Source organism: Erinaceus europaeus, chromosome 18 (genome assembly GCF_950295315.1).
Source record: "Erinaceus europaeus chromosome 18, mEriEur2.1, whole genome shotgun sequence".
In the NCBI taxonomy this organism is placed as follows: Eukaryota; Metazoa; Chordata; class Mammalia; order Eulipotyphla; family Erinaceidae; genus Erinaceus; species Erinaceus europaeus.
Genome location: NC_080179.1, coordinates 53250136 through 53277506, shown reverse-complemented (window position 1 = coordinate 53277506; position 27371 = coordinate 53250136). Strand labels below are relative to the sequence as shown.

General features: G+C 39.9%; 1 protein-coding gene across 5 annotated transcripts in view; it reads right to left on the bottom strand.

Moving 5' to 3' along the window:
• Nucleotides 1-27371, bottom strand: part of MGAT5 (alpha-1,6-mannosylglycoprotein 6-beta-N-acetylglucosaminyltransferase) — a 361514-nt gene that overhangs the window by 120900 nt on the left and 213243 nt on the right. For all 5 annotated transcript variants that reach the window (XM_060178023.1, XM_060178024.1, XM_060178027.1 and 2 more), the window contains 3 exons: nucleotides 23296-23372; nucleotides 22259-22348; nucleotides 85-156 (listed from right to left, as the gene is read on the bottom strand). In XM_060178023.1, the coding sequence (XP_060034006.1) occupies nucleotides 85-156; nucleotides 22259-22348; nucleotides 23296-23372 (239 nt within the window). The remainder of the gene's footprint in view (nucleotides 1-84; nucleotides 157-22258; nucleotides 22349-23295; nucleotides 23373-27371) is intronic.

Below are 27371 nucleotides of genomic sequence, written 5' to 3'. Positions count from 1 at the left end.
TGGCAGCTTTAGGCAACTTCACAAGGATCCCTTGACATCACATCCAAACTGTAAACTTAGTATAAAGTTTCCAAAATAACATACCAGTGAATTGTGATCAGCTTCTTCATAGGGATTTTTTGCTCTCCAAGGTAAATGAGGACACCAATTTTCAACCTAGAAAATATAAATCAGAGACACTAAGAATGCGACTCCATCTGTAAATAAGTATGTGTAAAGCACTCAACACAACAACTGGCAAACAATGAGCGGTCCATTTAAGTAGGTTGTTATTAGTGGCCATACTCCCATCCTTTAAAATAGCAATTCTAAGCAGGTGCTTTCTCAGAAGAAACAAACATCATCAAGGTCTCAAGGAACACATGATTATACTTTGCTTATCCCTCAACCATTAAATCCTCAACCTCTACTCCAGGAGGAGAGAGGATCTTAGGTAGAAAGTCAAAACAGCTGCACATTTCCACAGGGGAATGTCATTATAAAGGAAGGACTTCAACAAAAGCTACCAAAAGAAAGTAGGAAAATTCAGTTTTTAGTAAAGGAGAGAGGAAAAATGCACTGGGTAATATTGGTGTCTATACTTTTTTTTTTTGGCCAAAACTGGCCCCATAGAGGACAGCAGGTTACTCAGCCGTAGAATACCTGCCATAACTGTGTGAGGCTCTGGGTTCAATCCTGGTACATGGGGGCAATAAGGAAAATAGCAAAAATGGTGAATATTTTGCTCTCTCTCCTCTTTGTGACTGATTAACTGGAGTCAAGGGCTTGCAAATGTGTGATTTACCATTTCTCGGCTGATTATCATATTTTTCTCACTCGATAGAGAGATCGAGAGATCAGGAGAGACACTAAAGCTCTAGAACTTCTTCCAGTTCCTTAGCACTCCCATGTAGTATCTCAATTTGAACCAGGGTCATGCACATGGCAATTTCTATCTCTCACTCTAAAAAGAGGGGGGGGGGAGAAAGAAGGAAGAGGAGGAGGAGAAGGAAGGAGAAGAAAATTAGACTATAGAGGTGGTTCAGTGTAATGTGGTCTGAGTTGGTCTCTAGCACAACATACACACACAGAGAAGAAAGAAAAATTGGTTATGGGAGTTGGTCAGTGGCACAGCGGGTTAAGCACACATGGCGCAAAGTTCAAGGACCGGCTTGAGGATCCCGGTTCGAGCCCCCAGCTACCCACCTGCAGGGGAGTCGCTTCACAGGTGGTGAAGCAGGTCTGCCAGGTGTCTATCTTTCTCTCCCTTTATCTGTCTTCCCCTCCTCTCCATTTCTCTCTGTCCTATCCAACAGCAACATCAATAACAATAATAACCACAACAAGGACAACAAAAGGAAAAATAAATAGATAAATGGAAAAAATTTTTAAAAAAGAAGAAAAATTGGTTATACAATTCCATGAGATTATGCCACCCATTTGCAAACAAAAAGTATAATATTAAAGATTACTAATAAACAACCATTGACAAGAATTTTTCCCTGGATCCATAACAGTGAACAGAGCAAGAAGAGGGAGGGTTTTTTTTTGGGTTGTTCACAAAGAAGAGATATGCATAAGGCCACAGCCTCTAGGGACCTTACAGAAGAGTCAAACAAAACAGAATACCCTTCAGCTGTAGGTGAATTTTCAAATAAACATGACAGTCTCACAACTGGAAATTATAGACATACCTTAAAGACTTTGAAAGTGGAGGCCGGGCGGTGGTGCACCGGGTTAAGCACACACGGTGCAAAGTGCAAGGATCAGGGCAAATATTCTGGTTTAAGCCCTCAGTTTCCCACCTGCAGGTGTTCGCTTCACAAGCGGTGAAGCAGGCCTGCAGGTGTCTTATCTTTCTCTCTCTCCCTCTCTATCTTCTCCTCATGTCTCAATTTTTCTCTGTCCTAAGGGGGGAGGGGATGGCTGCCAGAAGCAGTGGATTTGTAGTGCAGGCTGAGCCCTAGCGATAACCCTGGAGGGGGAAAAAAAAAACCCAACTTTTAAAGTATATTTTCAGATCACAGCAATGATGTGAAAGTCATAGCATTCATTGTTTCCTTGTTCCAAAAACATAAAAAAAATGTTTTTGCTTCACTCTAGTCTGCTAAGACTAGTAGGATTATGTCTAAAAGTAGTGTGCAAATAACACCAGCAAGCAAGCACATGCTATAGGGAGATGGCCTCTGTAGACCTGTTGCATGCAGGGTTGCCACAAATCTTCAGTTTGCAAGAAAATCCAGTATCTGCAAAGTGCAAGTAGAGCAAGGTATGCTTGCACTGCTAATGCAAGGGAGGCCTCTGTGACCAAAATGGAAGAAAAAGGGAAAGAGAGAGAGAGACAGAGACAGAGACATTTTACTTTTTCCTCGGTTAATGAATAAAATTAAAACCCTGAGATAACATTCCTATAAAACATTTCCAAAATTAAAAAAATAATAAGCATCTGAGATGTACATAATGCCATTTGCCACTTCAAATGATCTGAAAGTAATAAGGAGAGGGTAGTAGTCTCTGAAGAGAAAAAGTTCAGTCCATTGTTTTTCTTCTGTGAAGAAAAACTATACTCCACCATATCTGTGAATATCTTTAGAGATTCAAAATGATTCTCCTTAAGAAAAGCTGGAATGGCATTACTTATAATAAAGGGAAAAAGGAAAGAAAAAGAAAACAAAATATCAACTTGCTTCATCCAGATGCCCAAGTCTAGTGAGTGAGACCTTACAGCAACATCAACATGAAAGGCACTATCTGGAACTTCACAAATACAAAAGATCAGGGTTGTCTATGACCATACCACCCTTAACACGCCCGATCTCATAAGAAAATCAGGGTAAGCCAGTGGGAAAGAAGCCTGCACACAGAAGATGCTGCAGATGTCTCAGCAGCATTGCACACATATGTACTCTGAATCATAGTTCAAATTAAGTTTTTGTAAATGGGCCAAATAAAACCTTACTATGAAGTTTATTTTAAACATGAAGACTTAGTTGGTTACAGACCTGATTGTGAGGTCCTTCAACCCCACCCAAAAAGGACAAAGATGAGTAAGAGAGACCCAGACTTAAAGTCAGTTATCACAGTAACGAAAGAACTAAATAAATAGCTAAATTTACTGAATTACACAGCAACAAACTAGGACAAAAACACTGCTCATGAATAGCACAATAGGAAAAGATGAAATGAGACGGACTCTGAGTACAACCAACCAAAAGAAGAGACATTAGTAAGATCTGATACTAATAAAGGAAAGTACATTCCTCCCTCAAGAAGAATCTTCCAAAATTCACTCTATTGAAAACAACCCAGATTGTGGTCTTGGGAGAACTACTGCAGTGTCCAATGGAGGGAGTGGGCACACAGAACTCTGGTGGGGACAAAGGTGTGGAATTATACCCCTGTTATCTCATAATTTTGTAAATCAATAGTAAATCACTGATAAAACAAAAATATGACTTTTTTACAAAATACTTAACACTGTTTTGTGTGTTTTTTTTTTTTAAGATAGAAACAGATAATGAAAGAAATCACGGTGCCAAGGCTTCCTCCAATAAGATGGGGACTGGGTTCAAACTTGGATAGCACACTATGACAAAGGAACACACTATCCAAGCGAGCTATTTTTCTGGCCAAATAGTCAAAACTTAATTCCTTTTTGAAACTTATTGTTTATCTCAGCTCCTAAATCACTGGATAGCACCTTATACGGTTTACAGGGCATCCCTGAAAGTATAGAATATAGAGTCCGTCTATTTTAGTTTTTAGCAGGGAAATATTACTGTGATATATTCACTCTGAATGGAAGAAAAATCAATTATGAACACAGAAGGAGGATGGATTTTTAAAGCTGTGGCTCCTGAATAACTGAGTCACAATGTAATTTAAGGTATACATTTAGCAATTACTTCATGGCATAGGGGTGGGGGGTACTTTCTCCCTCAAACCTCAGAGACTTACCAGAGTTGGGAGACAGCCAAAACTGGAAAACACTCCAAGTACTAAAACAAACAGGCCTCAAATGGGCAGCATTTTCCTGAAGAAGGGAGCCATTAATAACACTCAGGGAAAATCTTCCTCTAGGCTAACAACTCAAACTCTTCCTATTTAACTTGGTTTTCCATTGATCTATATAGAGTATTTTTTTAAAAAATATTTATTTATTCCCTTTTGTTGCCCTTGTTGTTTTATTGTTGTAGTTATTATTGATCTCATTGTTGTTGGATAGGATAGAGAGAAATGGGGGGGGTAGACAGAGAGACACCTGCAGACCTGCTTCACCGCCTGTGAAGCGACTTCCCTGCAGGTGGGGATCTGGGGGCTCGAACCAGGATCCTTACACCGGTCCTTGCACTTTGCACCACCTGTGCTTAACCCGCTGTGCTACTGCCTGACTCCCCTATATAGGTTATTTTAACAAGTTTAATGCCACAATACAGCATCCTACCATGATAACTGGATACCAGAAAGAACTCATAGCTTCCTGGTCTGGAAAATGGTCTCCCTCACATTATCTTTACCATCTCTTTTGTCTGACTCATATGACTTCCAGTCGCAAGCTCTCTGCCAGGGAAGGGACTGGGTATCCTTGGAAGAGTCCACAAATTAGTATTCTAAGTATTAAAATTGAAAACACCCAAAATTCATGGCAACAAACTCACACTCATCAATCACTAGAGAAGCAGAACCAATAGTCTGATTTGAAGGGAAAATTCCTTCCATAGGAACCAATCTTTTTAGTGCACTAGCCTCAGGCCCCAAAATGAAGAGGCAGCAAAAGCAAAGACATGCCTGGCTAGAACTTTAGAACATGAAGCAGATGCCATGGAGTCAATCCTATAAATCACTTTTCTTTAACAAGGAGATAGAAAATGAATCACCTTGGGAGCTGAATAGTGGTATACCATTTAGAGCAAACAAATTACCATGCCCAAGGATCTTGGTTCAAGTGCCCTCATACCCACCTACAGGGGAAGCAGTCCTGTATCTCCAACTCCTCCTTCCCTCTCAATTTCTCTTTGTATCTATCAGGAAGAAAAAAAAATGCCTTCCCTCTGTCTTGGTTCTCCTGTAGATAGAAATATGGTGGGAGCTCTCTTCAAGCAAAATCAGACACCAAGTTGCAGATGCTACCATGATGCCAACCTGACTTCCCCAGGCAGATGACCTCACCAATGAATCCCATCTCTCTGGAGTTCTGCTCCACTGGGGAGAGACAGAAACAGACTAGGGGTATGGATCCACCTGCCAGTGCCCTTGTTCAGCAGGGAAGCCATTACAGAGCCAGATCTTCCACCTTCTGCACCCTATAATGACCCTGGGTCCATACTCCCAGAGGGATAAAGAACAGAAAAGCTTCCAGTGGAGGAGATGGGATATGGAACTTGGATGGTGGGAAATATGTGGAATTTTACCCCTCTTATCCTATGGTTTTCTCGATACTTTCTATTTATTATCTTATGAATAAATAATTTTAAAAAAAGCCACTGGGAGCAGTGGATTCCTCATGAAGGCCCCAAGTCCCAGCAATAACTCTGGTGGCAATATTTTTAAAAAAGTAACACTTTGAATTTTGACATTTCTCTTCCCAAAGTTCCAATGCCCTTTGATCTGAGAAGGTTTCACAGTTTAATCCTGAGCTCAGAAGTTTATCTTTAAGGAAAAAAAAATACATATAAAGCTGACATGTAAAGGGGGGAAAGTAATAAAATTACAAAAAGAGAAAAAAAAAGAAATCTAACACTTGTGTGCAAGTACTTAGGCTTAAGTAAAATAACACTCTGTAGTGATACTTGATGCTTTTGAAAGGATTATGAACAGGTTTGAAAATTTCTTCTTTCGTGATTACTATATTTTGTTCTAGTGGACCACTGACCAAGAATTCCATACACTATCTTATAGTAGTAAGTATAATTAAAATTACATAGAAAAGTATGTATAAGAAGCACCTGAGTTTATTTTTGAATGACAACATTATGGGTGTTTTAAATTTCCTTTCTTATGCTAATTTGTATATTATCATCTACAAATGGAACCAGAGCAATTTATATACTTATATAAAAATACATTCTTACATACTCCATTCATTTACATAAAGATTACAGGACTTTGGAGTGGTGGGGAAAACAAGAAATTTTATGTGTGTTATAAGTACCTCATGCCTGGGTACTTTCACCTAATTGCACTGGAGGAAATCAAAGTTTAAAAGCTGGCTGTTAACTGGCACAAGTAAGCTTGATAGGGCAGGATGGTAATTGAGATTTGCTGTTACCTCAACAGGATACATTACAACCACATTAAAGGGTTTTGAAAGCCTTAAAAAGGATAAGAAAATTGAGTGGGGGAAGGGGATTGAATTAGGAATTACAAACAACCCTAAGTATGAACTTAAAGTTTTGATGTTTCAGCTTTCAAGTTTTCTTTTCTTTCTTTTGCCTCCAGGGTTCTCAGTGGTGCTTGGTATTAGCACTATGAACCCACTGCTCCTGGCAGACATTTTTATCTGATAAAACAGAAAAATTGAGAGGGAGGGGAAGATACAGAGGGAGAGAAACAGAAACACCTGCAAACCTGCTTCACCACTCATGAAGCATCCCCAATGCAGGTGGGGAGTGGGGGCTGTACCCCTGGCCCTGGACTTTCAAGTTTTCTAATCTACAATATGGTTGGGTGACTTCTTAATTCTGTTACCCTATAAGGTCCTAAGAGAATAATTTTGTATTACCTTGTTAGGCTATAATAAAAAAGATACAGTTGATTGGATCTACCTATTCATTTGATACAATAAAATAGAAATTTACATTTACGGGGGTTGGGCGGTAGTGCAGCAGGTTAAGGGCACATGGCACAAAGTACAAGGACAAGCATAAGGATCCCGGTTCGAGCCCCCGGCTCCCCACCTGTTGGGGGGGGTCACTACACAAGTGTTGAAGCATGTCTGCAGGTGTTTACCTTTCTCTACCACCTCTCAGTTTTTCCCTCCTCTCTTGATTTCTGTCTGTCCTATCCAACAACAATGGCAGCTATAACAACAATAATAATAACAATAACCACAACAATGATATAATAACAAGGGCAACAAAAGGAAATAAGAAATAGCTTCCAGGAGAGTGGATTCATAGTGCAGGCACTGAGCCCCAGCAATAACCATGGAAGCAAAGAATAAAATTAAATTAAATTTAAAAAATTTACATTTCCATATACAACTACACATACAGAGATCTTTTATACTGATGACACAGCAAGTGAATTATATCTATGTATATCTGTTTTGCTTTTGGTCATCTTAGGGCTTCATGGTTCTAGGCTTAGGCTGACTTTTTCAGAAATAAATAACAAAGAAGAGAGAAAGGGGGAAAGAACCAAGGCACCAAAGCTCCTCCCTTCAATGTGGTCAGGCTGGACTTGAAGCTGGGTCACATACACGGCAGGTAGCACATTAACTAAGGGAACTATTTTGCCAATCCAGGATGTTTCCTATCTCCATTCCACCCAGCACCCACTTCCCTTAGGGTCAAAAAGAAAATGCAAACAATAAAAGATATCTACAAGTATAAGCAGTTCAGCTCTCTAGACTAGCTCTCTGTACCAAATGTCAGAGGTGAGTATTGTTTTGACCAAATTTGCTTGTTAGGTTGTATATGGGGATGAAGTGAAGAGATAAAGGATTAGAACAAAAGCTGTATTATCAAATAGCAGGATAAGCACTACCCATACATGATCTCATTTCAAATAATCCTGAGAGAAAACTTCTTTTTTTATGATTTCACTATAAGCAATTTTATTTTTAGAGACTAATAAAAAGATAATACTGAATTCTACCCTAAGATGATAATAAAATATTTACATTACTTTATTATATATTTTTTAATTTATAAAAAAGAAACACTGACAAGAACCATAGGATTAGAGGGGTACAACTCTACACAATTCCCACCACCAGAACTCCGTATCCCACCCCCTCCCCTGATAGCTTTCCTATTTTTTAACCCTCTGGGAGTATGGATCCAAGGTCATTGTGGGATGCAGAAGGTGGAAGGTCTGGCTTCTGTAACTGCTTCCTCACTGAACAGTCTCATGTGTTTTCTATAACACTGTATTGTTAGTCCCCTTCTACGAAGACAGAGTTATTATGAACAGAAGGTGAGGAACCAAATGTGTGCTTGAGAGAGCCAAGGACTGGGGCAATTGAGTCTAGATCTGCTCAGAGTGTTAGAAAAAGAGCAGAATTCAAAGAGAAGCTGCAGTAAGTGTTCAAAGTGCCACAAACCCAGTGGGGTTCTAATGACAGGATGTGATAGAGTTTCTAAAATCCATCCCAGATCTCTGTAGGGGGAGAAATGTCAATTTTCGATTACACAGGAGAGGCAGCACATAAATTCCACTGTAGCCAGCCACACTGATAATGCACAGGGACACTCCTCATACCACTGCTTGCCTGGCACACTTCCTACCACATGCTGCACAGTGGGAGACCTGGCCCCATCTGGCCTGTATCCACACTGGGGACACTGACAGCTAAAGACACCCACTTTACAGAGGCAGTCACATTCTAGAGAACTGGAAGATAGATCTTCATTCTGGTTAAAGTGAAATTCTGCCTGAAGTATGGATTCAAGCAAATAATGCAAAGTGACAATGAGAATATAAACATAGCAAAGAAAGCTGTATCTTCTAACATAATTGACTCATTCAATTTCAGAGGTCTAATCCGACCCACTGTCCCCTCAGGTTTATTAGCAAATATTATGTAAAACTGTTAATACAAGCTCATAGTGTCCATGTGTTTCATATCTCAAACTTAATATAATTTTTATATTAACCTGTTTGAGCCCATTCCCTTTGAGGGGGTGTTAAATGTCAGTGCCAGGGATCAAACCCAGTGTCTCATACATACAAAAATAAATTTTTTACCACTAAGGTACATTCCCATTTTGTTAAAGAATTTATAACTACACCCCCCAAGATTATAAAGGTGATATAAGATATGCAGAACAGATTTGAAAAAAAAAAAGAAACAAAACCAAAAAAACTATGACTGTTTCTCCAAAAGGCTTTAAATAGAAACATGTACTGAATATATGTGTCACACACTATTATATGAATCAATACAGACAAAATCTCTCTGAAGATTACTTTCCAAATAACTTGTTAAATTTTGATGTGGTCTTCTGACCACTCTACCTAAAACAGACACCATCACTCTAGATGAGCACTTTCAAATCTCCTTTTCTGTTTTATAATCTAAAAGATTTTACTCTGTTTTTTGTTTGTGTTTTAAATCTGCCTCTCCCTACAAAATGCAGTCTTAATGAGGAATGCCTTTTTTTAAAAAAAATATTATAATTATTTATTTATTTGGTTGTGGTTATTTTCTAATATTTATTTATTCCCTTTTGTCCCCCTTGTTTTTTTATTGTTGTAGTTATTATTGTTGTTGTTATTTGATGTCGTTGTTGTTGGATAGGACAGAGAGAAATGGAGAGAGGAGGGGAAGACAGAGAGGGGGAGAGAAAGACAGACACCTGCAGACCTGCTTTACTGCTGCTTGCAAAGCGACCTCCTGCAGGTGGGGAGCCAGGGCTTGAACTGGGATTCTTACACTGGTCCTTGCGCCTCGCGCCACATACGCTTAGCCCACTGCGCTACCGGCCCCACTCCTGTCCTTTTTTTTTTTTTTTTTTTAATTATTGCTGTAGTTCTGGGATCCAGAAAAAAACTCAATAGAAGTGATGGTCCCTGGCAGGCAGACTGGTCCTTAAGTGCTATTTCCTACTGAGAGGAACTAGGTATATCTCAGAGAAAGGACTGATTCCATATACAGGATATAAAGTATATAAGATAGTATAGTCATGGGCTCTTTGGAATATAACTAATATAGGAATATAACTAATATAACTAATATCTTTCTAGTAGTAGCTATCTTCAAAACGGAGAACCCAACTCTTCATCTGTAATATTCCAGCCTTTGGTTCGAGATTAGTCAACAGTTTGTTTGGCTTTATATGTTAACTTTTTTTTTTCAGCTACTAGGTTCCAGATGCTAACTTGATGCCAATCAGACTTCCCTGGGTAGACAACCCCACTAATGTGCCTTGGAGCTCCACTTCCTCAGAGCCCTGCCCCACTAGGGAAAGAGAGAGACAGGCTGGGAGTAAGGATCGACCTGTCAACACCCATGTTCAGCTGGGAAACAATTACAGAAGCCAGAGCTTCCACCTTCTGCACCCCACAATGATCCTGGGCCCATACTCCCAGAAGGATAAAAAATAGGAAAGCTATCAGGGGGAGGGGATGGGATACAGAGTCCTGGTGGAGGGAACTATGTGGAGTTATACTCCTCTTGTCCTATGGTTTTGTCAGTGTTTCCTTTTTATAAATAAATATTTTTAAAAAGTACATAAGATGAACCTGGAAGATATTTTTTAATGCCTGACAAAATAAAAAAGAACCATTAAAAACTACCAGCAGCAGGTGGCTCAGAAGGTGATGGATAAATCACTAAGCTCCCAAGCATGAGGTCTCCTGAGTTTGATCTCCAGTGTCACATGTGCCAGAGTGATGATTTATTTTTTTGCTCTCTCATATAGACAAATACAAAAAAAACAACAAAAACCAACCAATAAGGTCACAAAAGTACTCAGAAGGTAAGAGGAATTAGCTCCAAATGATCAAAGACCAGGGTACATGAGAATCAGTAAGAAAAAAAATCAAAATAGATTAATATACATTTCATTAATTAATTAGTGATTACAAATGATGGTCAAAACCAACAAGCATACAAGTAAATTAAATACTGGTTACAGTGGAACATATAAGAAAAACAACAGACAAATTAAGGTTCCCCATACAAATTATCCCTTGTGATAATCACATATTAGATCTTTCTAGCATATTAAAAATAAATGTGTCTGGCCTATTAAGAAGAAAATCTGAATGAATTAATGAATTGGGCACAGATCATCAAGGGTGGCTAATGACAAAGAAAAAAAACATTCATTGCAGAACTCCTAACAGAAGTATATAATGCCATATACACAGCAGTTCTATAAAAGTAAAAATCAAGTTTGATTATGACCTAGCGTCAAAGTAAGCTATCAATTAACATGAAGCACAAGGACAGGAACAAGATTGTATAACAAACAACATGAACACATACTCACCAAAATTCAGAATATGACAGAGTCTCTAAGGCAATAAAGAGGGTCCTTCAACAGAGAAGTCTTTTCCTCTCTTTAAAGTGGCTAATATAGAAAGAGACAGGCTGGGAGTATGGATCGACCTGTCAATGCCCATGTTCAGTGGGGAAGCAATCACAGAAGCCAGATCTTCTACCTTCTGCATCCCACAATGACCTTGGGTCCATACTCCCAGAGGGGTAAAGAATAGGAAAGCTATCAGGGGAGGGGATGTGATACAGAGTTCTGATGGTGGGAATTGTGGGAGTTGTACCCCTCTTATCCTATGGTTTAGTCAATGTTTCCTTTTTATAAATAAAAAAATTAAAAAAAAAGAATTTAGGTACTAAAAGCAACAGAAACCCATAGATTAAAAAGATACAAGGAAAGGCTCAGAAAGTAAAAAGGACATGGTTCCTACATCTCAGCCTCTTCCTATAATGCTAAGCTATATATCACAGAAAGAGAATTTCCTGTCACATGGCAAAACAATTAACTTATTCTGGTATTTTTAAGCAAGTCTGGTGGCTTTTTAAAGTACTCTATGACACGTCTCAAATTTTTTAAGTTATGTTTTTTTCATTCTGGCTTTCTCCTACAACCTAAACAGTCAATTCTTTATTGCTGTTCACTTTGACAAATCAGTCTGTGCAACACCATTTCCAAGTTATCTTTTGCAGCCAACACAGATCATAAATCCAAATCATTGTGCTGGTTATTAGGATTTCATTTCATGCTTGCATTCACAAACATTTAAGCTTTCAACCTTTGCTGCTGGACATTAATCTTGACATTAATCAAGGTATTAAGTAAGCTGAATTTAAATTCAGGGCTAATAGCATGCTCAGCCAATATTAGTTTTACCTATTGCCAAGGGATAACAGAAATAGTCAAAAACTTGATGACGGTTGTTCATGAAATGTAAGAAACAGATTGATGAGTAAGACATGAAATTGCTTCTTTTGTTCCCTTATGAAGGAGTCACCTATGTGCAAGTAAATTCCCTCTCTCTCTCTCTCTCTCTCTGTCTCGTCATCCAATTAAAATTAGTATTTGAAGCAACAGCTTATATACATTCTAAGATCTAGTAATAAATCACAGAACAGTGTAATTATTTCAAGGCAACTATCTTGCATTGGCAAAAAGAAAGAAAAAGGCTCAGAAAAAATAGCACAAACTAAGCTTGAAGGTTGCTATAATGATTTCAGAAAAAAAATGAGTGAGCATCAAACATATTAGCATTATTTATCAATGTAACTGCAATAGGGATAAAGGAATTGATTATAAATTTTATAAGCACAGATAGCAGTGAAATGCTCTGCATAGAACTAAGTTATATACCTGAAAGAATGGCGTTCAGAGTAATTACTTTATAGGCCCTTGTCTCAATAGTGGGAGTAGTTACATGACTCACAAAGAACAGATACAGAAAATGAACTATCTGGTGATTGGAGAAAGCAAAGCTTTCTAACCAGTCTGTTTCTAACCAATCTGTTTGCCCCCATCCACTGGAATAACTAAAAACCTAGTTTTCATGAGTTATTTCTTTTTTAGGAGAATTGGGGCTGTTTCTCCTTTAAGGTAGGTTATCAAAATTATGAGAATTTAAAAACTAGCAGAGGTTAATGGTAATCTACTAATTCAGAGTCTTCAAACACAAGTGGAATTGAGCTTAGAACCTAACACAAATTCAGTGGTGACAAGTCACTCACCTGAATACAGTTTTCCTTTGACATGAAGGGACAATAGTAATACAAAGTAAGAAACACTAAGCAAAGCCACTGAACTTCTTCCTCACTATGCTTAGCTCTGTGTAACTCAAGTAACTTGGGGAGAGGTTTAAGTAAGATTATGTGTTTGAGTTGTCTGGCATACACCAGGGTTCAATAATGACTCATCTTATAATCTGCCATGCAACAAGGAACATGATTCAACCTTTTTTTTTTTTTTCTTTTTTCTTTTTTCCACCAAGGTTAGTGCTGAGTTTCAGTTCCTGCACAAGTCCATCACTTCTAGAGACCATATTTCTCTTTCCCCTAAACAGTGAGAAGCAAAGAGGGATAGAGAAAAAGAGAAAAGGAGATATGTTGTGAAATTTCCCCTCTGCAAGCATTCCCATGTGGTGGCTCAGGGATTCAATCCTTGTTCATGAGAGTTTGTGTTCTTTACCTGGCAAGTCACCTGCCAACTCCAATCATCACTCACATTTTTATCACCACATCTAGTTCCTACTACAGAGCCAGACATAAAGGCATCCCTGGGATTAATATATAGTTACCAGTGGTTTTAATTGTTGATATACAACAAAAACAAGAGTTTTGTATAGTACGAGTTACTGTGGATTAGAATAGATGTTCAAAACGGTGGCAAAAGAGATCACTTGGACAATGCCCGGTTTTGCCATGGACATTTGGCCCAGATTCAAGATCAGTCCCACCACAACAGAGGAAGCTTCAGTTCTGTGGTTTCTCTCTCTCTCTCTTTCTTTCTTTCTTTCTTTTTTAAAATTTTTATTTATTAAAAAAGGAAACACTGACAAAAACCATAGGATAAGAGGGGTACAAATCCACACAATTCCCACCACCAAAACTCCGTGTCCCATCCCCTCCCCTGATAACTTTCCTATTCTTTATCCCTCTGGGAGTATGGACCCAGGGTCATTGTGGTGTACAGAAGGTGGAAGGTCTGGCTTCTGTGATTGCTTCCCTTGTGAACATGGGCGTTGGCAGGTTGATCCATATTCCCAGCCTGTCTTTCTCTTTCCCTAGTGAGGCAGGGCTCTGGGGAAGCGGGGCTCTATGACACATAGGTTGGGTCATCTGCTCAGGGAAGTCTGGCTGGCATCATGCTAGCTAGCATCTGGAACCCAGTGGCTAAAGAGAGTTAAAATATAGAGCCAAACAAATTGTTAACTAATCATATTACAGATGAAGAGTTGGGGGTCTCCATTTTGTAGATAGTTAGTAGTATTATCTTAGTTATATTCCAAAGAGCCCATCACTATACTAGTTTTTTTTCTTCTCTCTCTCTCTCTCTCTCTCTTTTTCCTGAGCCTGACATCTGATATGCATATGGATCCAAGTTATTGTCTGGGAAGATGATGTCATGGCTGGAAAAAAGGCTAGAAAGCTGGATCAGGGAAGAGAGTAGCTCCCAAATATGTGAAAGGTATATCAATATTGTTGACTGAAGACCCCATTGATTTCATCTGAGTTGGGGCCCATATTCAGCTTAGGAGCTTATGTGACCTCTGCATCCCTGTAGATCTGAGCTTGCATTCTGTGGTCATGAGTAGGAACGTTCCCCGCTGCCCTAATTTCAGGACCCATCTTCCTCAGGTGGAACATAGAGTATGTTATCCAGCCTCCCTTCGGAGGATGGAACATTCTCTACTGTTGTTGATCCAAGTGGAGGGCAAGGTCCTATGGGGGCCCACAAAGTTGTTGTGTTGTTCCTGACAGAGATGACCGGTAACACTGGGGAGAGGGATCTACTCGAGGTCTAGGCCCATCATGTCTGTTTGGGAATCTCAGGACTCCCCGAATAGGGCCCTAGCTGATGGGGTGGCATGATAGTGACTAAAGAGTCATCGTTAAAGTATGCCAGTCTCTTGCCCTTATTCAGCTTTTGCAGTCCTTGCTTTGATAAAGTTAGCTCTGGAGTGAGTGAGGGAAGTGTAATAGGAAATAGGCGAAGTGGGTATCTAAGTCTAAGTAGACACTATTTCATTATGAAGTTTATACTGACTCACTGTAGACTATTGTGTACTTTTGCTTTCAGGTATGTATTTTGCCCTAATTTATGGATACATGTGAACATATGCCCTATCTCATGGGACCTGGTGTATATCTAGTTTTTGGGACTTTGTTAGGAAGTGAACCACCTGGAATGGAATTAGAGAATCCTATAAAAGGAAAGGTCTCACCCAAGTAATGTTCTTTCCCTGTCTCTGAAAAAGTTATCCTGTTGGGCTGGGGTATGGATCATCCTGCCAATGCCCAGGGCCAGCAAAGAAGCCAGAACTCCCACCTTCTGCACCCCCAAAGGGAGAAATGATGGGGGAGGGGATAAACAGAGAGTTCTGAACTCCCAACTCCCTCAGGACCCAGAGAGAGAAGGGGAAAAAAGGAAGAACATTAGGAAGTAGCAATAGGTGTAGGTGTGACTTAGAAAGAGAAGATAGGACCATGGAAAAAAATGGGCAAATATATATGTATAAATATCAACAGGTAGATATAGAAAGCATAGTCAACTCATATCTGTGATCTTGGGAGAACTACTGGTGGTGGGAGCAGTGAGGAATTATACCTCTGTTATAATTTCATGGACCAGTATTAAGTCCCTAATAAAATCTTAAAAATTATTCTTTTGTGGTAGAGCCCTGGTAATGACAAACAAACAAACCCAAACACCACGATCAAATGTAAGTCAGTGCACCTAAGGAGTAATAAAGTAATATGGGAAAGAAAGATGAAGAAGACTAGCAACAGCTAAGGCATTTTCCTTTATGTCCGTTTTTTCTACCTGTCAAAGTCTTGAGATTAAAAATGTTAGAGAGGAATAAGAATTGACATTTAGTAAAGATTAAGAAAATAAGTTATGAAGGGGCCAGGTGGTAGCGCACCTGGTTGAGCGCACATGTTATAGTGCGTAAGGACCCGGGTTTGAGCCCCTGTCCCCCACCTGCAGGGGGAAAGCTTCACAAGTGGTGAAGCAGGGCTGCAGGTGTCTCTCTGTCTCTCTCCCTCTCTATCACCCCCTTCCCTCTCAATTTCTGACTGTCTCTATCCAGCAAATAAAGATTAAAAAAAATTTTTTTAAAAAAGAAAATAAATCACTACAGTGGTTCCTGCTATAGGATGGGGGCACAGAATTTTGGTGGTGGATATAGTGTGGAACTATGCCCTGTAGTCATATAATCTTATAAACCACTCTTAAGTCACTGCTAAATTAAAAAAGCAAGCAAGGAAAAGAAGCCACTGACGCATCTACTGACCAAGCAATCAAATCAAATGCCTCTGTCCCCCTTAAATCATTTTGCCAATTACAAGAGAAACCTGCCACAAGTCACAGAAAATAAACTAGTTTCAAATACAATAATGAAGTTTTAAGAAAGCAAGGAGAGAAGCATCCAATAGCACAGCTATATACAAGATACTGGATACTGTACAGCAAACCATAACAAAAGGACTTTTCAAAGTTAACCCAATTACCAAATAATGTGATGATAACACTAACTATTGATTGTCTTTTTGAACCCTAAGACATCAGGAACCTCACATCTCCACTATAGAGCCCCTACTTCCCCCAGTCCTGTAACCCTTGGATAGGGCCCACTTTCCCGTATGCATCTCCCAATCCAAACCAAATAATATTGCATCCGCCGATCACAACCTAACCAACGCAACGATTGCCACCTCAACAGCTTCACCTCAGACTGTGTCCAGAGACTTTGTGTGGAATGACAACCCTTCGGCTTCATTACTCGGGTGAGACCTTTCCTTTTATAGTACACTCTAATTTCATCTCAGGTAGTTCACTTTCCAACAAAGTCCCATAACCTAGATATACACCAGTTTCTGTGAGAGAGAGCTTATGTGCACACGTATCCATAAACTACTGCAAAATATATACCTAAAAGCAGTAGTACACTAGAGTTTGCAGTGAGTACCTTCCTAACACTTCCTCTCCACTATTCCAAACTTGGGATCCATGATTGCTCAACAAATTGTTTGGCTTCATATGCTAACTCTCTTTTCAATCACCAGGTTCCAGATGCCACCAGGATGCTGGCCAGGCTTCCCTGGATTGAAGACCCCACCAATGTGTCCTGGAGCTCAGCTTCCCCAGAGACACACCTTACTAGGGAAAGAGAGATGCATACTGGGAGTATGGACCGACCAGTCAACGCCCATGTTCAGCGGGGAAGCAATTACAGAAGCCAGACTTTCTACCTTCTGCAACCCTCAACGACCCTGGGTCCATGCTCCCAGAGGGCTAGAGAATGGGAAAGCTATCAGGGGATGGGGGTGGGATATGGAGATTGGGTGGTGGGAATTGTGTGGAGTTGTACCCCTCCTACCTTATGTTTTTGTTCATTAATCCTTTCTTAAATAATAAATTTAAAAAAAAAGAAAGCAAGGAAAAGAAATAGAGACAACCAAATAGTGTTACAAAGCCACAGGTGTTGTTTACGATTTTTAAAATATTAAAAAGGAATTAACTGGCATTAGCAAACATCTCTAATAGCTTCACATTAACCATGGCAGGTTACACTGTTGCTCACACATTCTGTGCATAGTTTGAATGCAAATAGAAATTTCAACCCCAGGTGGGGGTATAGCATAATGGTTAGTTAGGCAAAGAGACTTTCATGCCTGAGGATCTCAAGTTCCAGGTTCAATCCCCTACACCTCCATAAACCAGAGCTGAGCAGTGCTCTGGCTAAAAAAGAAAAGAAAAGAAAAGAAATTTCAGTCCCAGAGAAAAGAAACCAAGCTATATTTCTATTATTTCTATTATATTTTAAGCCAAAGGAACTGAAATTATATTGGTGAATGAGGAACAGAAGTGGATTCTAATTATAAAATGGTGCCAAGTTTCTACATATAATGTTCTATGTTAAGTATCAACTTCCTAATGACAAAATCTAAAACTAGTATGAATACTTAGTGACTTCTCCCTGCCAGGATCTACTTTAATTATGTCCCCATCTAGTACACCCAGGATCATTCATGAAAGGATCCTATAAAAAGAAGTGAACATGGGGCCTGGGTGGTAGCACAGTGGGTTAACAGCACATAGCCCAAAGCTCAATAACCAGAGTAAGGATCCGGGATTGAGCCCCAGGCTCCCCACCTGCAGGGGGGTCACTTCACAAGTGGTGAGGCAGGTCTATAGGTGTCAATCTATCTCTTCCCTTCCTCTCTGGATTTCTCTCTGTTCTATCCAACAACAATGACAGAAATAACAACAACAGTAACAATGGTAAACAAAAGGACAACAAAAGGGAATAAATAGCCTCTAGGAGCAGTGGATTTGGAGTGCAGGCACTGAAGACAAAAAAAAAAGTGAACATAATTGAAATTGTTTATTAAGGCAAAATCTGAGGTACAGAAAAGGGCTGGTAACTTTTCCAAAAGCATAGCTCATCTCATAGAAACCATTAGAATCAGAAATGCAAGTCAGGCACAAAACTCCAAGGCAGTTAAGTACACATTTTCCTACTGAAGTGGCCATAATGATGAAATTCTCCTCTAATTCTTACAAGGTATCTATCATGATGCTATGTTAAAGTGGAAATCCTTCACTATAAGTCTCAGAGTTTCAAGGTAATATTCCAAATAGTTAGAAATATAAGGAGGGCCCAACTCTCCCCCAGGAGAATTATCCCCACCTCTTTAACTGGCTCAATTACCTGCCTCTACTTTCCACACTCTGGGGAGTGGGGTGGGAAAGCTACAGTTTCAGAAATGAAACATCCAGACTCCAGTATTAAGTATATATGATACATCTCTTTTTAAAATTTTTTATTAATATTTATTTTTTATTTTTGTTGCCCTTGTTTTATTGTTGTAGTTATTATTGTTGTTGTTATTAATGTCATTGTTGTTGGATAGGATAGAGGGAAATAGAGAGAGGATGGGAAGACAGAGAGGGGGAGAGAAAGATAGATACCTGCAGACCTACTTCACCGCCTGTGAAGTGACTCCCCTGCAGGTGGGGAGCCGGGGGCTCGAACCAGATTCTTTATGCTGGTCCTTACGCTTTCCGCTATCTGTGCTTAACCTACTGAGCCACACCCGACTCCTGATCCATCTCTTTTTTATACAGCTCAGTCCAGATTCCTCCTGATTTACCTTTATCAGATTCCCATTCTTCTCTCAATTGAGCCACATCATACCTTCACTGAGAGTAGAGCCAGGGTGGCATTTTCGAGGATAACGAGGTCACAAATCCCAGTGGTCTTTTTTCTCCTGGAGCATTTCTCCCACCACTTCCCAGCTCCAGCTCAGAGGATGGAGAACAAGACCAGAGCGAGAATGCATAACCTTCCATCTCTACCATGCTAACATGAAAGCTCTCAGAAAGGCGTGAAATTGGCTCAGTTTGTCAATCAGGGAGCACAGCAGGACTCTGGTTAAATTCCATCAATTGAAAGAAAGGGGAAGAAAAGTCTTGAAAATTAAACAGAATGAGAAATCTTTTCCTCGAATCAGGAACTGTCCTAACTGCTTTCTCACTGGAGTCACAGTTCACTCATATCCTTAAGTTTTATTCCTCTTGAGAAGGGGATGAGAAGGCCATAGGTCAACCACACTAGAAACATGAAAATAAATGCTACAAATTCAAGTTGCCAGCAGTCTACTAATAAGGAACACCACACACAATTCTATTTGCTTTTAATTACCTAGACTTTTATTTTTTAAATTTTATTTATATTTTATTTTATTTTAGCTATCTTTAGCTCTGAGAGTTCCATTATGGCCTTGGGATGGTTATGGTGAATTTTTGTTCAAAAAATGGTTGATAGCATCTTTCTGGAGGGAGAAATACAGGTAAAAGCCAGGGGCACAACCCTTAGAACTCATGATTACAAGCTCTTTGAAAGCACTGACTTGTCCTCCAACCCTAAGAAACTGGCCATAACACCGTATTACACAGAGAGGAGAGAGGAATTGAGTCGTAAAAAGGAAAAAAGTTAATTTATCCTCAAACTTGAGAGACTCTTTGCAGTAGCATCACCAAGAAGCTATTAGTATTATCATTACTATTACTATTATTATTATTATTATTATTTGCCTCCAGGGTTATTGATAGGGCCTGCACCATAAATCTACTCTTCCTGGAGGCTATCCCGTTTTGTTGCCCTTGTTGTTTTTATCGTTGTTGTGGTTATTATTGTTGTTATTGATATTGTTGTTGCTGGGTAGGATGGAGAGAAATGGAGAGGAGGGAAGACAGAGATGGGGAGAGAAAGACAGACACCTGCAGACCTGCTTCACCACTTGTGAAGAGACCCCCTGCAGGTGGGGAGCTGGAGAAGGGGCTTGAATTGGGATCCTTAAGCTGGTCCTTGAGTTTTGCGCCATGTGCATTTAACCAGCTGCGCTACCGCCTGACATTATTATTATTATTATTATTATTATTATTATTATTATTATTGTCACCAGGATTATCTCTGGGGCTTGGTGCTAGCACTACAAATTCACAGCTCCCAGCAGCTATTTTTTTCTTTTGTTTTTATAGGACAGAGAGAAACTGAAAGGGGAAAGGGAAATAGGGAGAGAGAAAGATAGACAACTGCAGACCTGCTTCACTGCTTGTGAAACATCCTTCCTGCAGGTAGGAAGCAGGGTTCGAACCCTGGTCCTTGTGCTTAGTAATCTGTGTGTTTAACCAGTGTGCCACCCCCTCACCCCAAGAAACTATTAACTATTGGTCACACTGCAACTGTATACAAAATCAGGGGGAGAACTCAAAGGAACAGCCAGTCAAGAACACTCCTCTTAATTTCAGTCTTCACCTATTTCACAAGGCTGGCCCAATAGGTTGCCCCAGCCATAAAAGAGTGGAGGGGAGAGCCAGCAAGTTTTAATTTCCCACACAATGTATCCCCTATAGCTTGCTCTGGATAAAGACTTCATTCTGTTCTTTGCCTCTTGCAAAGTATTTAACAAATCCCATGTGGTATGTAAAATGCTCAGCAACTCTTTAAAATTTAAATTTAAAAATGAAAATGATGTTCTAACTTAAACAAAAAGAAAGGTAAAGGCAAATAGGTTATAGTTTCATACCCAAATCTATCCACAAGCATATAAAAAATACTTAAGAGTCATTAATTATGAGGAAAAGTGAACTGAAACCAAAGTAAGTACAAAGTCATAGTCATTCAGGTGAAAGTGGAGTTTGGTAGGTAATTCTTTAAAGATTAAACAAAGAAAATTTCCATATAATCCAGTAATTTTATTTCTGAATATATACCCACAAGAATAAAAAGGTCTCAAAAAGAATAACAACATTATTCACAATGGCAAAGATGTAGAAGCAACCCAACTGTCTTGTCAACAAATGGGCCAAATAAACAAAACGTGGCCAAGTCAAACAATGTCACATTGTATGGAATATGAAAGAATATTGAATTGTGCTAAGTGAAATAAAACTATCGCGCACACACACACACACACGAAAACTACTGTATGATTTCACTTATACAAGTTTTTAGAACAGTGAGATGCATAGAGACAGAATACAAAATGATTGGTGCCAGGGCTTGGGAATGCAAACGTCTGGATATGAGCATGTATGTATATATAAGTGTACAACAGGAAACACAGAGCTAGTGTTTAATGGCTAGAATTTCAGGTTTGCCAGGTGAAGAGTTCTACAGATGAATGCAGTGTGTGATGCTGTTCATTGACATCCATGCATTTAATGCCACTTAATGGTTAAGATGGCATATTTTATGAGCATTTCAGTATGCCTTTTAAAATTGAAGCTGAGAGTAAATAGTTTATTCAGTGTATTTTCTCTTACTTGAGGGCAAGGTAGAATGAAATGAAAAAATGAGCACTATGTATAAATGAAAGATTTTTATTCAGGGGCTGAGCATTTGTGAAGCTGGTTGAGCATGTGCTACTCTGTATAAGGATCGTGTTCAAGCCCTGGTCCCCACTTGCTAGGAGGAAATTTTATGAGCAGTGAAGAAGTGTTGGAGATATCTCTTTTTCTCCCTATTTCCCTCTCTCTCAATTTCTCTCTGCCCTATCCAATAAGTAAATAAATGTTTTTGTTGGAATTGCTAGAGCTCTGCATTTCTGGGCTAACTTTTTTCAGAGAAAGAGAGTGAATGTGAGAAAGGTAGAGGCAGAGAGAAAGAGAGAGGAAGAGGGAGACAAAATCACAAAAGCTTCCCTGATGTGTGGTGCTGGCTTGAACCTGGGTTGTGTACATGATTAAGCAAGTGCTTTATCCAGGCAAGCTATTTCTATTGGCTCCAAAATATTTTTAAGATTTCCAAATTCCAGCCTCTATTATAAAACCGACTGATCACATACATAGCCCTCCACCCCCATCCCACTCCAAAGACATGAGAAGCCACTTACCTCACTGAGGTAAATAAAAAAGGAGCAAGTAGATCCATCCACACCATAGTCTGCGTAGCAGGGATCAGACCGCCACATATCTTTCATCCACTGAAACAGACAGATAAGGACATCTGAGAGTGGACACAACTTCTAACAGAGAAAGCAAGACTGTGAAGGATGAGGATTAGGCAAGTGGCTCAAGCTATGGCACAGAGGTCAGAGGGCTGGAATTACTAAAGTGACATGAAAAGCAACAGATGTTCAGCTCTTGGATGACCCACAGGTAGATAATGAGCTAGGCTTTCTTAGTAGAGCCACTCAGAATGGAGACAGGCCATGGGATACATCAGGCAACAAACCTTAGGAGAAGCAATGCCAGGAGAGTTTTTATCAAGATGTGGTGTGAACCCTTGCACTGAAACCCCCTCTTTCTTCAGAGAACTATCAATAGTTTCACCAGCCCTAGCATAGTGCTCAGGCAAAGCAGGTGCATGCGTCAGCTGCAAACAGAGGCCATGAAAACACTTTTGGAATTTGTTCTCAGTATACTAAGGGTATTCCTGAATCCAAACTTTCTTTGCAAACTACAGAGGAAGAGGGTGGTCTCCTCAAGGGCAGGAAATACAAGTAGGATTTAAAACTAATTGTTAAGAGTGAAAGGGTAGCCAAGTGTCTCTGGGTATGCAACTGCAAATACAAATGTGACATTTAATTCACCATCTGGAGACCTCATCATAAAGGTCTAAGCACTGGAGGAAGGAGATTCTGGAGACTGAATAATGGCAGCTCCTTGTCATTATCCCTTGAGGAGGGATAAAGAGAGGAACAGGCAGCTTCAAAGGCACAGCAGGCACAGTCCCACCAGTTACAGCCTTTGTTTAGTAACTCCACAGAGCTGGCATGAGCAGAGAAAGGCTGTCATGGCCACAGCCCAAAGCTGGTAGGATTGAGACACCCTTTCTATGAATTCATAGTGCCCATCTGCAAAGCTGGTGAGGAAAGAGGAGAAGGGAAGAAGAGGGTGATGGCAATGCAGACATACCACTTCACCTTACCTTGATTTTCCCCTCGCAGTGGGGATAGCCATCCATAGGAGGCAATACACATTTTTCTTGTGCTCCATTGATGATATCTGTGAAGGATGAAAACAAAGAAAACCATGACATTTATGAAACACAAGCCTAACATCCTTGTGAGCCGGGGGCAGAAAGAAAAGGAAAAGAAAGGTCTTTAGGGAACGCTGGGATCTATTGAACCCCTCCCCTCCCCTCCCCTCCAACAATGTGTCTGGCCAGTATGCAATGTGGGCTTGACCCCAAGAAAGCCCACTTCCAGGGTGGCCTGAATCCTATGGCTTCTGTGGCCCAGATTAGTGGGAGAGTGGTGCTCCAGCTACGGCATTCAGAAGGGGAGAGAGAAGACAAGAGGACTAGGATGGAGAAGGGTATAAAGTCACACTTGTTCATGTCATTTCCATGAAGAAGTATTTTTTTGGTAAGTTTGTTTGAAATTGGTTTGCAATATTGTAACATTTAGGGGGATGTAGCACCAAAGTTCCAGAGAGGCCCCTACATCAGATGCCTGCTCACCTCCCTGTTTCTTCTAACATCATAGTTTTCAGTCTAAGACTCAGTTTATTATAATTACTTTGCAAGTTCATTGGTCTATTTATATTCCACAAATAAGTGAAATAATTTCATAGTTTTCTTTTAATTACTATAGTCAGTATAACTGCCTTAAATTCCATCCATTTTATCCCCAAAGTCATAAGGCCAACCTTATTTATTTATTTATTTATTATTAGATAGAGACAGAAATTGTGAGGGGAAGGGAGATGGGGAGGAGAAGAGACAGAGAGACACCAGCAGCCCTACTTCACCACTCGTGAGGCTTTCCCCCTGCATGCAGGTGGACACAAGGTCAATCTTTCACAGCATAATAGTATAGTATTATTCCATTGGTAATCTACATCACAATTTCTTATTCAGCCATCTGTCAATAGATATTTAGGCTGATTCCATGCTTTGGCTATTATGAGTAGTACTGATGAACCCAGGGGTGCACATATCCTTTTTGACTTTTTTTTTTTTACATTGTTTGAGTAAATGCCTTGGCCATGAAGATCTCCTTACTGTATCTGAATATTTCTCTGCATTAAACTCCCTTTCTATTAGCTAGCTCTAATAGATTCCTTTACCTTGTAATTATAGTCAAAGTCAAACAGAATGCCTTTAAGAAATTCTCAGTCCAGTAGGAGAAAGCAGAAAAACAACTGAACAACAAACTTTTTGTTAGGGCTGGACACCCACCCTAGTCTGTAAGGGACAAAGGAGTTTTCTAACATCCAGCAACATCTTAGCTAAGATGTAAAGATTAAGGACCACAGAATGCAAGCTCAGATGTACAGGGATGCAGAGGTCACATAGGCTCCTAAGCTAAATATGAACCCAGTTCAGCTGAAATCGATGAGGTTTATAGTCAACAATATTTATATACCTTTCCCATATTTGGGAGCTACTCTCTTCCCTGATCCAGCTTTCTAGCCCTTTCTCCAGTCATGAAATCATCTTCCCAGACAATAACTTGGATCCACCTGCATATCAGATGTCAGACTCAGGAAAAAACTAATATAGTCATGGACCCTTTGAAATATGAGTAAAATAGGCCTACTAGCTATCTTCAAAATGGAGACCTCAACTCTTCATCTGTAATATTCAGCCTTTGGGTTCATGATTAGTCAACAATTTGTTCTGCTTTATATCTTAACTCTTTTTTTTCAGCTGCCAGGTTCCAAATGCTACCAGGATGCCAACCAGACCTCTCTGGGCAGATATCCCACCAATGTGTCCTGGAACTCCACTTCCCTAGAGCTCTGCCCCACTAGGGAAAGAGAGAGACAGGCTAGCAGTATGAATCAACCTGCTAATGCTCATGTTCAGCAGGGAAGCAATTACAGAAGGCATACCTTCCACCTTCTGCACCCCATAATGATCTTGGGTCCATACTCCCAGAGGGATAAAGAGTAGGGAAGCTATCGGGGAGGTGTGGGATATGGAGTTCTGATGGTGTAACTGAACCCCTCTTATCCTATGGTCTTGTCAGTGTTGCCATTTTATAAATAAAAAATGAAAAAAGAACTTTGGTGGTGAGTATGGTATACTATTACATTCCTGTGAACTTTTCATTATTATTTATTATTTTTTGGTATATCATTATCAAATCACTAATGATAATTTAAAAAGACTGGGAACCAAGCAATGACAGATGAGTTACAGGGTGAATTAGTGGCTCTATCTCTATTCTAGCAGATCTGAGACTATTCAATGAAGAGGTAAATGGGTATGTAGGTTTTAAAGGTGTTGGGGGCCCAGTGTTCTGTGGCAGAGAGGTGGCATTTTGGTGGTAGGTGAGCTGGTATATTTTGTAGAGATGTAAAATTGTATCTCTGTGACAAAAATCATCTTCAATAACAACTTTTCCTAAACAGAATTACATCGGTAACTTTTTTTTTCTTGCCTCCAGGGTCATTTCCTCTAACTTTTTTTTTTCTTGCCTCCAGGGTCATTTCCTCTATTATTATGCACAGAAACTCCTGGAAAGTGTTACTATTAATTGGTGCTGACAGTTTTCCATATCAAGCACTTCTGACAGATGGGATCCCAAACTACAATATCTTTTGCCAGCTGTACCCAATTGTCAGTGACAGGTGGGGCTAAACTAAAATAAATGCTAAGGAAGGTCTAGTTGTCCCTATTCCTTAAAAACTCATTCTTCCAGATAATCAGAAATTACTGCATTTTCAATTCAGTGTGTTCAGTGATCATTATAACTGATAAAAGAGCATAAAAATCAGCATCACAGATTGGAGGAGGTGTCGTCAAGTAGTTGGCAAATTTGTTTCCTCATCTTCAAAATCCAAACAACTGTACCTAACTTTCATCCAGATCTTATTAAATACGTCAACATTTGTAAAGTGTCTGGTCTGGTTCTCCCAGCAGCTGATACCACACAACACAGCAGGTGCCTACAAGATGGTATTTGCTAAGTAACTGCAGGCACAACTCCCATTCACTATAACCAGGAAAGTAGTATTTCAAGTGCGCAGCTGCTTCTGGAAATGTATTCTGTATTTCTGAAGTAAATGCAGGCTGGAGTGATGGGTGTACCTCACTTCCCCTTCTATATTTTGTAAGAGGACAGATAGACACAGAAGTCACTAACAGATAGACTTCCTCACCAAAGAATAGCAAGCACTTCTCAGTGCTGTGTACCCCAGGGGATGCATATGGAAAAGTGCCTCCTTGGTACTATTCTAGTTCTAGATATTCCTTCAGAGCCAGTGACTAGCCAATAAACTAACTCATTCACATAGGTCAATAAGAAAGTCTGGTTTTGGTAGTGTGGATTTTCATCATTAAGTATGTGAAGAAATAAAAGTATGATATGACATGGGTCAGCAATGTTTTTCTGTAAGGAACTAGACAGTGACTATTTTAGGATATATACAGGCTAAACTATCTCTATAGCAATTACTCCACACTGCTGTTGTAGGAACAAAAGCAGCCACAGACAATAGGGGAACAAATGGGCTCAGCCATGTTACAACAAAACTTTGTTTATACAAACAAGCACAGATCCCTGTGTCAGCTGTGCTGAGTGGCTCCAAATGAGGCTCTAATTTCTAGAAAACTTCCTCCCAGGCAGAGTGAGAATCAGGTGGAGTGAGAGTTGTACTGCTCTTCTGCTCATGCTTCTCCCATCACAAGGAGAAATCTCATCCTTCCTTTTCCTAGTGTCCCCTCTCTCTCCTCTCCCTCTCCCTCTCCCTCTCCTGCTTTCTCTCTCCCCTAGGAGAAGAGGGCACCATAGGGAGATTGTATATTTCTGCTTCATCACCAGACACTCATTAAGTACTACATGACTGAATAAAACACATGCACATTCTGCTTGCCCCCAGCTCCCACTCCCCAACTCAGGAAGACTTATACTGAGCTGAGATCCCTGTGATGCTTGGGCTTTTACTCCTTCTCCAACTGGCAGTTAATCCAACAGAGCCTACTCTGCTGTGTTATTATCTCGTAGCAGATATTCTCTCTTCCATTTAGCTACACAATGATGGGTTTGAATAGAG